This window comes from Leucoraja erinacea, chromosome 2 (genome assembly GCF_028641065.1).
Source record: "Leucoraja erinacea ecotype New England chromosome 2, Leri_hhj_1, whole genome shotgun sequence".
Lineage (NCBI taxonomy): Eukaryota > Metazoa > Chordata > Chondrichthyes > Rajiformes > Rajidae > Leucoraja > Leucoraja erinaceus.
Window position 1 is genome coordinate 45,506,820 of NC_073378.1, and position 13,625 is coordinate 45,520,444.

Consider the following 13,625-nt stretch of genomic DNA (forward strand, 5'->3'; position numbering starts at 1 on the left):
ATTAGCACAGGAACTGGGCCTTTGGCCCACAATGTTTCCATGGGTGCTGAACATGATGCCATGACCATCTCTTATCTGCCTGAATATAATCCATATCCCTCTATTCCCTGCATATTCATATGCCCATCCAAAAGTCTCTTAACAGCTACTATCATATCACCACCATCAGCAGCATGTTCCAGGCACTCACCACCCTCTGTGTAATAAGGAAAAACTAGTCCATTAAACTTTGCCCTATCTCACCTTAAAGCTATGCCCTCCAGTATTTGATTTTGTTTGATCCTGGGGGGAAAGGTTCTGACTGTCTATTCTATCTATGCCTCACATACAATTATATACTTGTATCAGGTCTCCCCGCAACATCTGGCATTCCAGAGAAAACAATCCAAGTCTGTCCAATCCTTCCCTGTAGCAAATACCCCCTAATCCAGTCATCATTCTGGTAAACCACCTTTGCACCCATTCCAAAGCCTCCACATCCTTCCTGTAATGGAACAACCAGAACTGCATGTTATACTCTAAATTGCCCATTTTCTTCCTCAAAAATATTAATGAACTGGATGATTTTTGTTATAACTATCTGACAATATCATGATTACTGTTATCAAGCCTTTGTTTAAATTCCAGATTCATTGACTTTCAATTACTTGAATTTAAATTTCCCAGCAGCCAATGGGTGGGACTCCATTTCACATCGCTGAATGTGTGGTGGCCCAGAACACAGACGGCTAGTCTACTGCTGTAGCTGTATTCCAGAGCTTAGAAAATGAACTATTCCAGAGCTTAGAAAATGAACTATTCCAGAGCTTAGAAAATGAAGATATAATTTACATCAATAGAATAAACAAGATAACCATGTTCCTATATAATTTCAGGATTTGAAGGTGGCATTTGAGGAGCAAAAGAGAAAACATTTGCAATTGGAGTGTGCTTTGGAAAAGGAACAGACAGCAGTAAGTGAATTGAGACAGAGCATCGATTCTGAGAAAGCCCTACACAAAGCTGAACTGTCACAAGAGAGAAGCCGTATTACTGAGCTCCAGATTGTCTTGGATGCTGAGAAAACTAGAGCTTGCGAGTTAAACAGTGCATTCGAACAAGAACGTCAAATCTCTAAGCAACTTCAGAGTGCCGAGAAGACGCAGGAAGCAATGCCGAATCCATCAGGGAAGTCTTCTGAATTGCTACTTTTGGAGCTACAGAAACAGGTAAATGATCAGCGTAACAGGACTGTGGAGTTGGTGAGCGAAATGGAGAAGTATAAACTTGAGTCATTTCAGCTGAGGCAACGTCTTGAGGAGCAGCAGCAGATTCATAGGAAATCTCTATTAAAAGAGCAAGAATCTCACAGACTGGTTCTGGAGAAAGTGGATTCGTTACAGCTCCAGGCTAAAGAACTCTTACAGCAGCTGGAGAAAGAAAAACATGAAGTTTTAAAATTGCAAAGAGAGAAGGGAAAATTGAAAGAGACTCTTCTGGCATTGCATGGAACTGATCAAGTGAGAAGTGAAAGAGCAGCAGAACGTCGATCAGAGATGGATGTTCCTCAGACTGAGGTATGTTCTACAAGCCTAATTACCCATTTTACAATTTTCCTGAACAAAAGCTGGATTACCTCACAAGTTACAACTTGTGGTGCATGGCACACTTATTATAAAACCATTTCAATATGTGAAGATATTGCAAAGTACTTTTCAGGAATGTACTTAAGAGGCATTCAGGCAAGTTGTTTGATTATATGGATATTTGTTGTCCACTGTGCTGGACATTGGATTTTGTTGTAAACTGTGCTGCTCCCCCTCCCCTCCGTATCCCAAGAGTCTCCACATAAGTGAGGAATCAGTCAGATTTGCTTTCCAGATTACCACCGTCATAGATGATATCACGCAACATGATTCTGCTCTTATCGTGCATTCATGTTCATTGTGGTTCTATTTGCAAATACAGATCAATATTTAAAAAATAACCTGAAGTAACCTGAAACCAGGTGCATGTGGAACAGTTTCTTCATTATGACTTCACATCTTTAAAAGGAGTGGTATGAAATAAAATAAGCATTCAAGAGCCTGATGGTTGTTGGGAAGAGACTATTTCTTAAGCTGCTGGTCACCATTTTCGGACTCTTATACTGCCTTCATTATGGTAGGAGTGAAATCAGAGCGTGGCAAGGGTGATGTGGCTGATTTTTTTCGGCCGGCACCTCCTCTAGATTTCTCTGCTGGTGGGGAGGTCAGTCCCCGTGACGGTGCCCACCACTACGGAATCTCCTCATTCTTCTCGGGAATTAGAAAAATAGGTGCAGGAGTAGGCCATTCGGCCCTTCGAGCTAGCACTGCCATTCAATATGATCATGGCTAATCATCTAAAATCAGTACCCTGTTCCTGCTTTTTCCCCATATCCCTTGATTCCTTCAGCTAAATCTAACTCTCTCTTAAAATCATCCAGTGAATTGGCTTCCACTACCTTCTGTGGCAGAGAATTCCACAGATTGCCAACTCTCTGGGTGAAAACGTTTTTCCTCATCTCAGTCCTAAATGACCTACCCCTTATTCTTAAACTGTGACCCCTGGTTCTGTACTCCCCCAACATCGGGGACATTTTTCCTGGTCTAGCCTGGTCAATCCTTTAAAACATTTATATGTTTCTATAAGATATCCTCTCATCCTAAATTCCAGTGAATACAAGCCCTGTCGACCCATTCTTTCATCATATGTCAGTCCAGCCATCCTGGTTAATTAACCTGGTGAATTTAAACACTCCCTCAAATGCAATAATGTCCTTCCTCAAATTAGGAGACCAAAATTGCACACAACATTCTAGGTGCGGTCTCACCAGGGCCCTGTACATTTGCAGTAGGACCTCCTTGCTCCTAAATTCAAATCCTCACAATGAAGGCCAACATTACATTAGCTTTCTTCACTGCCTGCTGTACCTGCATGCTTACTTTCAGTGACCAGTGTACAAGCACACTCTGGTCTCGTTGCACCTTCCCTTTTCCTAATCTGACGCCATTCAGATAATAATCTGCCTTCCTGCTCTTGCCACCAAATTGTATAGCCTCACATTTATCCACATTATGCTGCATCTGTCAACTCACCCAACCGATCCAAGTCACCCTGCAGCCTCATAGCATGCTCCTCGCAGCTCACACTGCCATCCAGCTTTGTGTCGCCCACAAACTTGGAGATGTTATATTTAATTCCCTCATCTAAATCATTCATATATATTGTAAATAACTGGGGTCCCAGCACTGAGCCTTGCTGCACCCCAATAGTTACTGCCTGCCATTCTGAAAAGGACCCGTTAATTCCTACTAGTTGCTTCCTGTCTGCCATCCAGTTCTCCATCCATGTCAATACCCTACCTTCAATACCATGTGCTGGAGACATTGATCAGTTTTCTTAATGATTGCGTCAATGTGCTGGGCCCAGGACAGATTTTCAAAGATATACACACCAAGGAACTTGAAATTGTTGACTCTCTCCACAACTGTCCTCTCTATGAAGGCAAGTGCGTGGATGCTCAGTTTTCCCCTTCTAAAGTCAATAATCAGTTTCTTGGTCTTGCTGGTGCTGAGAGTAAGATTTCCATTCAATCATATTTTCAAGCTCCCTCCTATACTCTGACTCAACATTACCCTGTATTCATCCATCAATAATAGTATCATTGGTGAATTTAAAGACAACATTGGAACTATGTCTGGCTACACAGTCATGGGTATAGAGTGAGTAGAGCAGTAGAGCACAGAGCCCTGAAGTGCTCCTGTACTGCTGATTATTGAAGAGGAAGTCTTGTGGCCAATGCACACTGATTGTCTTCTGCCAATGAGGATGAACAGCGACACAGTTCCCCGAGTTTGATTACAAATTTGGAGAGGATGATGGTGTTGAATGCCCAGCTGTATTCAACGAGCAACAACCTGATATACATGTTCTTATTGTCCAAGTCAAGTCAAGTCAAGTTTATTTGTCACATACACATACGAGATGTGCAGTGAAATGAAAGTGGCAATGCTCGCGGACTTTTGTGCAAAAGACAAGCAACAAAACAACCAAACAAATTATAAACACAATCATAACACACATATTCTTTTACATAATAAATAATGGAAGGAAAAACGTTCAGTAGAGTTAGTCCCTGGTGAGATAGGCGTTTACAGTCCGAATGGCCTCTGGGAAGAAACTCCTTCTCAACCTCTCCGTTCTCACCACATGGCAACGGAGGCGTTTGCCTGACCGTAGCAGCTGGAACAGTCCGTTGCAGGGGTGGAAGGGGTCTCCCATGATTTTATTTGCTCTGGAGTTGCACCTCCTGTTGTATAGTTCCTGCAGGGGGGGCGAGTGAAGTTCCCATAGTGCGTTCGGCCGAACGCACTACTCTCTGCAGAGCCTTCTTGTCCTTGGCAGAACAATTCCCAAACCAGATGGTAATGTTCCCGGACAAGATGCTTTCCACCGCCGCTGCGTAGAAGCACTGGAGGATCCTCGGAGACACTCTGAATTTCCTCAATTGCCTGAGGTGGTAAAGGCGCTGCCTTGCCTTACTCGCGAGTGCTGAGGCGTGTGATGCCCATGTCATATCCTCGGAGATGTGGTCCAGTGCAGATGGAGAGCCAGCAAGAGTGCATTTCCCATTGATCTTTTATGGCGGTAGGCGAGGGTAGAGAATTAAGAGATCTGAGGGGCAATTTCTTCATACAGAGTGGTACATCTAAGGAATGAGTTGCCAAGAAAAGCTACAGAGGTCTGTAACAAGAATCAAGAGTATTTAATTGTCATATGTACCTAATTGGAACAATGAAATTCTTATTTGCAGCAGCACAACAGGTTTGTAAATACAGATAAACGTAATAAACAAATTTAAAGAAATTCAATAAATTTAAAAAAACTCAATACAGTACAAAAAAACCCAAAGCCTGGTCCCTAGAATGGCGACGCTTAAAGACATTTGGATAGGTACATGGATAAGAAAGGTTTGGAGGGATATAGGCAAACGGACTAACTTCAGTTATAAAACCTTATTTAGTTCAGTTTAGAGATACAGCGCGGAAACAGGCCCTTTGGCCCACCGAGTCTGCACCAACCAATGATCCCCGCACATTAACGCTATCCTACACACACTAGGGACAATTTACACATACACCAAGCCAATTAACCTACATACCTGTACGTCTTTGGAGTGTGGGAGGAAACCGAAGATCTCGGAGAAAACCCACACAGTCACGCGGAGAACGTACAAACTCCGTGCAGACAGCACCCGTAGTCAGGATCGAACCCGGGTCTCCAGCGCTGTAAAGCAGCAACTCTACCGTTGCACCGCCGTTGCAGCCCATCTGTATTTGTATGGATGAGTTGGGCTGAAGGACCTGTTTAAATGCTGTATGATTCTTACTGATGGTCGTTATCTTTATACATACAGCTGTTACATGTTATACATTTTTCAGATAGATTTTATACATTTTTGAGATGGCTTGCATTTTTGCAGCAACTAAACTAATACTTTAAGCCTAAATATGTACTATATATTAATAGCTTGTTTGTTGTTAACCATATAACCATATAACAATTACAGCACGTAAACAGGCCATCTCGGCCCTACAAGTCCATGCCGAACAAATTTTTTTCCCCCTTAGTCCCACCTGCCTGCACTCGTACCATAACCCTCCATTCCCTTCTCATCCATATGCCTATCCAATTAATTTTTAAATGATACCAATGAACCTGCCTCCACCACTTCCACTGGGAGCTCATTCCACACCGCCACCACTCTCTGCGTAAAGAAGTTCCCCCTCATATTACCCCTAAACTTCTGTCCCTTAATTCTGAAGTCATGTCCTCTTGTTTGAATCTTCCCTATTCTCAAAGGGAAAAGCTTGTCCACATCAACTCTGTCTATCCCTCTCATCATTTTAAAGACCTCTACCAGGTCCCCCCTTAACCTTCTGCGCTCCAGAGAATAAAGACCTAACTTATTCAACCTATCTCTGTAACTTAGTTGTTGAAACCCAGGCAACATTCTAGTAAATCTCCTCTGCACTCTCTCTATTGTTGACATCCTTCCTATAATTGGGCGACCCAAAATTGTACACCATACTCCAGATTTGGTCTCACCAATGCCTTGTACAATTTTAACATTACATCCCATAACATTACAACATTGTTAAATCAGTTGTTACAAACTACAAAATTTACCTTTAGGCCTGATGCCGTCAAGTGAATGATAGAGCAAAACGAGCTATTTCATACAAATTTCCTAGATTTTGTGCCTTAACACCAGCTTTTTTAGATTCTTGATTAGTACGGGATGTCAGGGGTTATGGGGAGAAGGCAAGGAATGGTGGGGGGGGGGGGGGGGGGGGGGGGGGGTGGGGATGAAGGATTCAATTGTCATGTCAGTGTACAGTACAGGCACAACGAAATGCATTTTTAGCATCTCCCTTGAAAGGGAGACACAGGGGGGGCGGGGGGGGGGGGGGCCTGCCGTAGATAGATCAGCCTTGATTGAATGGTGGAGTAGACTTGATGGGCCGAGTGGCCTCATTATACTCTTATCACTTAGACCTTATGACCTTCAAGTGTCCTAAATATAGCTGAACACTGGAACAGCAGGTTTGACATGTTTTGCACTACATTCTTCCAACATGTTTTGAGGCCAGATGCAATGATAAAAGAGGCTTATTGTTGTTTGACATTTTTAGAAGTCATGACTGAATATTATTCATATTTTGTCATGTATGTCACCAGACAACATTTGGCAATGCTTATGGCAGAAAGTTTATTTTTGTTTTGTTTTATAGAACAGTAACAGGGCAATTGTAGAGTCATCAGTTAATGTATTCTTTATTCATCCCAAATAAAACAACATAGGAATGTAAAAAAAGAATACTGAAATAAACTATTGTGGGCCAACTGAGCAATGTAAAAAAATCAGAGATAATGATTACAACAGTTTGTTCAGTCAAAACCATTTTCATCTGTTTTTCCTGTGCATCTGTCCTCTTACTTGCAAATATGGATGTTAGCAAAGTGTCCCGCAAAATCGTTTCATTTTCTTTCATATCTGTTTTAAGTTTGCCCCAAATGCTGAGTGTTTGACCATATCAAAACATTTATTGTGCTCAATATCAACAGTGCTGCTTAAAATTGTAGAATTATGCCAAAATTATAATGCTGCAGAAAAGAGGTTTTGTTTATTTCAGAGATGCAGTAATATAGAGCTGGTTGATTTGGTCAATGACAAACGTAAGAGCAGTCACTGATGAAGAAAATCTCCCCACAAAGATTAAGATGATACTGGAGTGTTGATGCTAAGAAATCCAGTATAAAAACAGAAAGTGCAGGGAATACTGAACAGGATTTTGGAGTTGTGATTTCTCATTTATTATATTGTTTACATAGTGTACTATGTTTACATATTCTGTTGTGCTGCTGCAAGTAAGAATTTCATTGTTCTATCTGGGACGTATGACAATAAAATCCTCTTGACTCATGATGGTGAGAATAGTGGTGGTTATAAAATATGCACTTCATTGGGAAGATTGGGGAGCTTAGGCCAGGCCAACACCTTCAGCTGCCAAAGGAAATTATGTTGTTTTGATGAGCATGTCACTGATGCTTTCAGAAGGGATGGAAGGATGGTTGGTTGGTGGAAAGTGGAGACAAAGAGAGTTATATTGTGATTTGTGAATGTCATACATGTTCTCAGTGTAATGCCTTTTTGGAGAATGTGAATGAGATCAAGGGCAGTTCCATCTAAGAGTAAATTCAACTGGGCAGAGGAGAGTGGGGCATGGTTGGGCTTGAAAAAAACAATGAGTAGTCGTCAGACCATCCTGGATGAAGACTGGAGCTTTGAAGGCATTTGCCCACTTGAAAAAGAGGTGGTTAGGAAATCCAAGTCTATAAAGCTGCTTGTAAGAGTTAGAGATGTCCATAATAATGGAGAGGACAAAAGAAAAATATTGAAAGCAAAAAATATGTTCCACTAAGCAAGAACAGGCTAAAATTAGTGGGTCTTCCCAGGGGACCTAATTAAGGATCATGGAGGGAGATAGATACCTGAGCAGAAGGTTAAAGACCTAACAGAGTGCAGAGGCTGTTGTGATTATTAAAGTAAGAATGGGTTGGCATTCGTCCACCTGCGAGCGATGATGGTGTGGCTTTGACGTTGTCCTAATTGGAAAGAGGAATGTTTCATCTGTGGATGCATTTCCTGCTGTGGCAGACTAGGCCTATCCTGTGGCAGGCAGACCCTCCCACAGCTTCCACAGGTGAAGTTGTCTCTGGTCGTTGGGTTGGGAAGTGTGCTGCTGTTGCCATTGATCATTTTGTGGCATTGGCGCCTGGCCTCCAGGGTCTTGAGCACCATGCTGTCGCTGTGCTTCATACCTGCCAGGAGGTCCTTTCTCCAACCCCACTGGTCCTCAGCAGCCACTTCCCAGTTGTCTGCCAGTTAAAATTTATCATGCCTCGTTTCATGAGAATAATGTTTAGAAAATTGGTTCCATTTTTATCTGCAAATTATGTTTGAACACACCCTATAGGAGGAGGATATCAATGATGGCACCTTCCAGAATTTGGGGTTTAACTGCACCCGTGATTTTTACACCACGATGTTACTGTCTACTGACATCGGTGCAGCTACAAATGTTAATCCTACTTGTTCTCATCGTGTTTCATTGACAAGGCCCAATTGCTATTGTTTTATCAAAGCTGTTTAGATGGGAAAATATTTTGGACATCATCTGAGGAAAGTTGCTTCGACAATTATGCTGTTATTTGTCAACTTTGACAACTTTTTAATTGCTGCCTTTAATTGCAGGCTACATGCAAAACTGAGCTTTCATCGGACAGAACGAGAGACTGGATTATTCAACAAAAGCTGGCAACAACAGAATCCAGAAAGAGTGAATCAGTTTCTGACAAGCTTATGTATGCTCAAGTAGTCAGCGGTGCTGAGCTTGATGGGGGAAGCAACGAATCTGGAGAAGTTGTTAACTTGGAGAGCATCAGGCAGAAATTACAGCTGATAATTTCCAAACTCTCAATAATGGTCAACAAAGCTGCAAACAGGTAAAAAAGAGGTTAATATTTCCACTGAGCAATTAATGCAGCTGATTTGTTTGAAATCACAGTAATATAACAGATATTAACAAAAACCTTAAAGTTTCTGAATGGCCCGGCGGATACAGAAACATCTAAAACATCAAAAAAACACTTCATGCATCCGGACTCTTATATTCAATGCCCCTAGCAATCAAGTCAAGTTTATTCATCACACGCATACAAGATGTGCAGTGAAATGAAAAGTGGCAATGCTTGCGGAGTGTGCAAAAAAAACCCCAAAACCTACAAAACAGAATGGAACAGAAACACATATTCACATTTTACGTATTTGTGGGAGGAAAAAAAGAAAAAACAGCAATTTTAAAAAGACACCACACAACTGTAGAATGGTACAGTAAAGTTAGTCCCTGGTGAGATAGGAGTTTACAGTCCTAATGGCCTCTGGGAAGAAACCCCTTCTCATCCTCTCCTTTTTCACAGCATGGCAACGGATTCGTTTGCTTGACCGTAGCAGTCTGTTGCTGGGGTGGAAGGGGTCTCCCATGATCTTGTTGGCTCTGGAGTTGCACCTTCTGATGTATAGTTCCTGCATGGGGGGGCGAGTATAGTTCCCATAGTGCGTTCGGCCGAACGCAATAATCTCTGCAGAGCCTTCTTGTCCTGGGCAGAGCAGTTCCCAAACCAAATCGTGATGTTTCCGGACAAGATGCTTCCGGACAAGATGCTTCCACAGCAATGAAGGCAAGCATACCATACACCTCCTTTACCACTCTATCTACTAGTGCTGCCACCTTTAGTGAGCTATGAATTTGGATTCCAAATCACTCTGCACATCAATGCTATTAATAATATACTCTCTCCTTTCTTTCAACCTCGCAAAGTGCAACACCTCATTTCTTTGTTAATTTCTGCAGCTGATCTATATCCTACTGTATCACGTGACACCAATCCTCACTGCAACTCCTCTCATTTTGGCGTCATTAGCAAACATGCTCACCAACCCATCTACATTTAACATTTATTTACACTTTCTATCACCTGATATAGAGCTACCAACATCAGTCCATGTTCATCATTGACCTACTTTTGTAGCTCTATTGGTGTTAGTTTGGTGACAAGTGCCACCACTGTCCTGAAGAGTGAAGCCTCGCTTGCAACCAAATAATGTAAAGGCATTGCCAGGTTGGGAGTGGTGGAAAAAGTGTTAGAACACACCATGCATGCAAAATCTTTAACATGCAATTAAGCTGTTCCCCAAAATATAGCTAGTTGTGAAATGTGTCAAAAACATTGACGTTTCTGAATGCCCCTGACATGCAAAAGCATTCAAAAACATCCAAAAATAATTCATTATAAATGGAACAAATAAAACATTGCAAACTATTAAAATGGTAATGAATAAAGAATTAAAAAAAAATAATAATCAATTAAAAAATGTAAATTAATTTACACTTGTCCTATCCTTCCACTGAAATGAGTGGACTCTCTGCCCCTGCGCAAGGCTCATGAGGAACACTCTTATGAAAATCCTGAATTCAATTGGACTTACGCGGAAAAATGCTTTGAATTTAGTGTGAACATTTTAGCATTTTTGCTTTGTTAGCAGAAGCTTTAGATTGTGTTTGCACAGTATATTGGCAGTGAAAATTGACTAAAGTGAAAGTATAAAAAGAATAGTTAATACGACCTTTACTTCGTATACGTGTTCATTCTGCATATTTTAAATTCATGTCTCATCGGCTGATTAGAATAACCAGTCCAATTTTTCATAACAGGATTCAGGGTGGTGCTGAAACCACAGATGAAAATGACCTGATTTGGCTACACAACAGCATTCAGGATTTGGCTTTGCAGTTACAGCAACTGCAAATTCCTGTATTTGCAGAGGTGAGACAAATGTTCTGGTGTATAAGATCATTGCTTTGCAATTTCATCTAAATGATCTCGTAGCTACATTAGTTGCTGAAATTGGACACCTATGTTAATAAATGGATATGGCCTCTTGTTGGTTTCTGTTTCACACACCAAAACATATAGCTTAATATGGAAACATTACTTGGTTTGTAATGCTTAAATTAACATTTGGCTGTTTGGTTCTGGGTGTCAGAAGATACTCATCAACAGAATGATGACAGTTCTTGGGTTCATAACCAGGATATTTTGACACAATTAATTCCTAACCCCCTTTTCATAAAATAAAATGCTAGAAACATTCAAAATCATAATCTGCAGATAATGTATCCTGAAATAATAATGGTAAATACTGGAAACACTCAGCGGGTCAGGCAGCACCTATGAAAAGAGAAGCAATGTTAATGTTAATGTTTGAGGTCAATGATCCCTCATAAGAACTCAGAGAACGAAAAAACACATTTGTTTTAAATTACACGGTAGGCAGAGGAGGAATGGAAAGGACATAAACATGACGCCGGGGTTGCCAAGGTGATTCTGCCATTTATGGAGCCATAGAAATAGCCATAGAAAAAGAAAGGCAATTAGTGTCATACAGCACAGAAACTGGCCCTTCAGCCCAACTTGTCCATGCTAACTAACCAAGATACCCATCTACACTAGTCCCACCTACCTGTGTTTGCACATATCCTCAATATTTCCTATCCATGTACCTGTCCAAATATCTTTTTAAAAAAATGTTATAGTACCTGCCTCCACTGCTTCCTCTGGCAGCTAGACAGGGAGAAAACGAAGGGATATGTAAAAGCTGTGAAATATGCATTAGAGTTGTTGCTGAGATCGGAAACCAATACTGGAAATGCTGTATCTCTGGAGCATGGAAAATTGAGTTATTATTACAATTGGACAGAAAATATCTGCTGGAGGAGCTCAGCGGGTTGGGCAGCATGTAAGGAGGGAAATGGTAGTATAGTGTTTCAGATCGGGACCCTGTTTGCAGATGGATAAGATTGCAGCTGAACTAGCCAATTCTGATACTGACAGAAAAAGCGAATGATCTGAAATAGTTGTATTTGATATTGAGTCTGTCATTCACGTCAGGTTGCACTTAAAGAAAGTGAAACAGAGTTAAAGATTCAGGGCAATAATCTTTCATCAGAAGGATCCGAACATGAGATGAACTTGACATCAAATCTACATTTGATTACTTGGTTTTCTTTTGTTACTTCTTGGTAAATCGAAGGTGTCTGAAGTTTATGCACCTAACACACCAAAGTTGTGATTGGAGCTTCATCAAAGCATAAAGTGCTGGTGGAACTCAGCAAGTCAGGCAGCATCTGTGGAGGAAATGGATAGATGATGTTTCGGGTTGGGAGCATTCGTCACACTCAAATGTTGCAATATCACATTAGGTTTTTCACTGTTTAACAAAGCATCTGCCCACAATAGCAGGTACTGTGGTTACATTGCTTGTATTATGATCCAGAAGAGACAATGAAGATGCTCACAAAAAAACAATTTCCATTACCCTTCTTGTCACTTCCTATATCATTGCTTGTAGCTTGTTAACCAGATTGATATATATAAGCTTTATTTATATTAAGGTATTACTTCAATTAGCCAGAAATAAATGTAGTATGTTGGATATTTGGTTTGAAAGTTAAGGACAAATTTGCTCAAGAACATCAAGAGCATTGACTTAAAAGTATCAGAAATTGTATTGTAAGCAACGGAATACTTTTGAAGACACAGTTGCAGTGTAGGAAAGCTGCTTCTTTTGGGTGTCATCTGCATAGGAATGTACGTAAGTAAAACAATTGTAGTTCCGTATGATAGCCTCTCTGTGGCAGACCAGCAAAATATTATAGTCACTGGTGTTTGTTGGATCAAAGTTGGTGTGCATTGCATACAGAATTCCAGCAACACCTCCAATTTATTTGGTTAGTGTGGCATAGGTAAGATGTGGTGAGTGACAAAAAAGATTGATGGGCTTTAAAAAGACTGAGTATTAACCATGGCAAATATGGTGGGCTAATTGTGGTTTAACCAATAGACCAGCTATAAGAGTTGGGCACTGTACATTTTATGTGTTGTGAAGCCAAGTCCAACCTGATGTTATCTATGCCTCTCGATATTGAAAATATTTTACGTGTACCTATACAGAAACACAATAACAGTTCATGCTAATACATTTTTCAGCAGAATATAACTTCTACAGGATCAACAAGTACTCTCATTGAGCGGATATTAAGGCAAAATGCAGACTTGACGGGTTTTGTTAGCAGACTCTCTGAAGAAAAGAATGACTTGCACAATAGTCTTCTGAAACTAGAAGAAGAGGTTCGGAAATATCGTCAGCTCAGTTCCAGTGGCGAGCAGGTTTGTGTACAATGGAAATGCCAACTTAAGTGCAAACAATTGAGAATAAAAATTCAAAACTTTGTCAAATGCGTTAAATTAATTGGTTTGAATTGTATTATTGAAATAAAATTTATTTTTTAAATTAAAATGTTAATACAGGTGCACAACCTTTTATCCGAAAGCCTTGGGACCAGACATTTTTCGTAATTCAGAATTTTTCGGCTTTCGGAATGGAAGATTTTTAGCATCGATTTTAACGGCTGGCGCAGTGGTAGAGTGCTCGGCTC

The 13,625-nt window shown here is 40.8% G+C and overlaps 1 protein-coding gene across 4 annotated transcripts in view; it reads left to right on the top strand.

The window, feature by feature from the left end:
* The window catches only part of LOC129709537 (A-kinase anchor protein 9-like), a 200,255-nt gene that overhangs the window by 175,493 nt on the left and 11,137 nt on the right, over positions 1–13,625 (top strand). For 3 of the 4 annotated variants that reach the window (XM_055656004.1, XM_055656019.1, XM_055656020.1), the window contains 4 exons: positions 876–1,556; positions 8,822–9,072; positions 10,842–10,953; positions 13,177–13,356. In XM_055656004.1, the coding sequence (XP_055511979.1) occupies positions 876–1,556; positions 8,822–9,072; positions 10,842–10,953; positions 13,177–13,356 (1,224 nt within the window). The remainder of the gene's footprint in view (positions 1–875; positions 1,557–8,821; positions 9,073–10,841; positions 10,954–13,176; positions 13,357–13,625) is intronic. The other variant, XM_055656013.1, reaches the window with a different exon arrangement.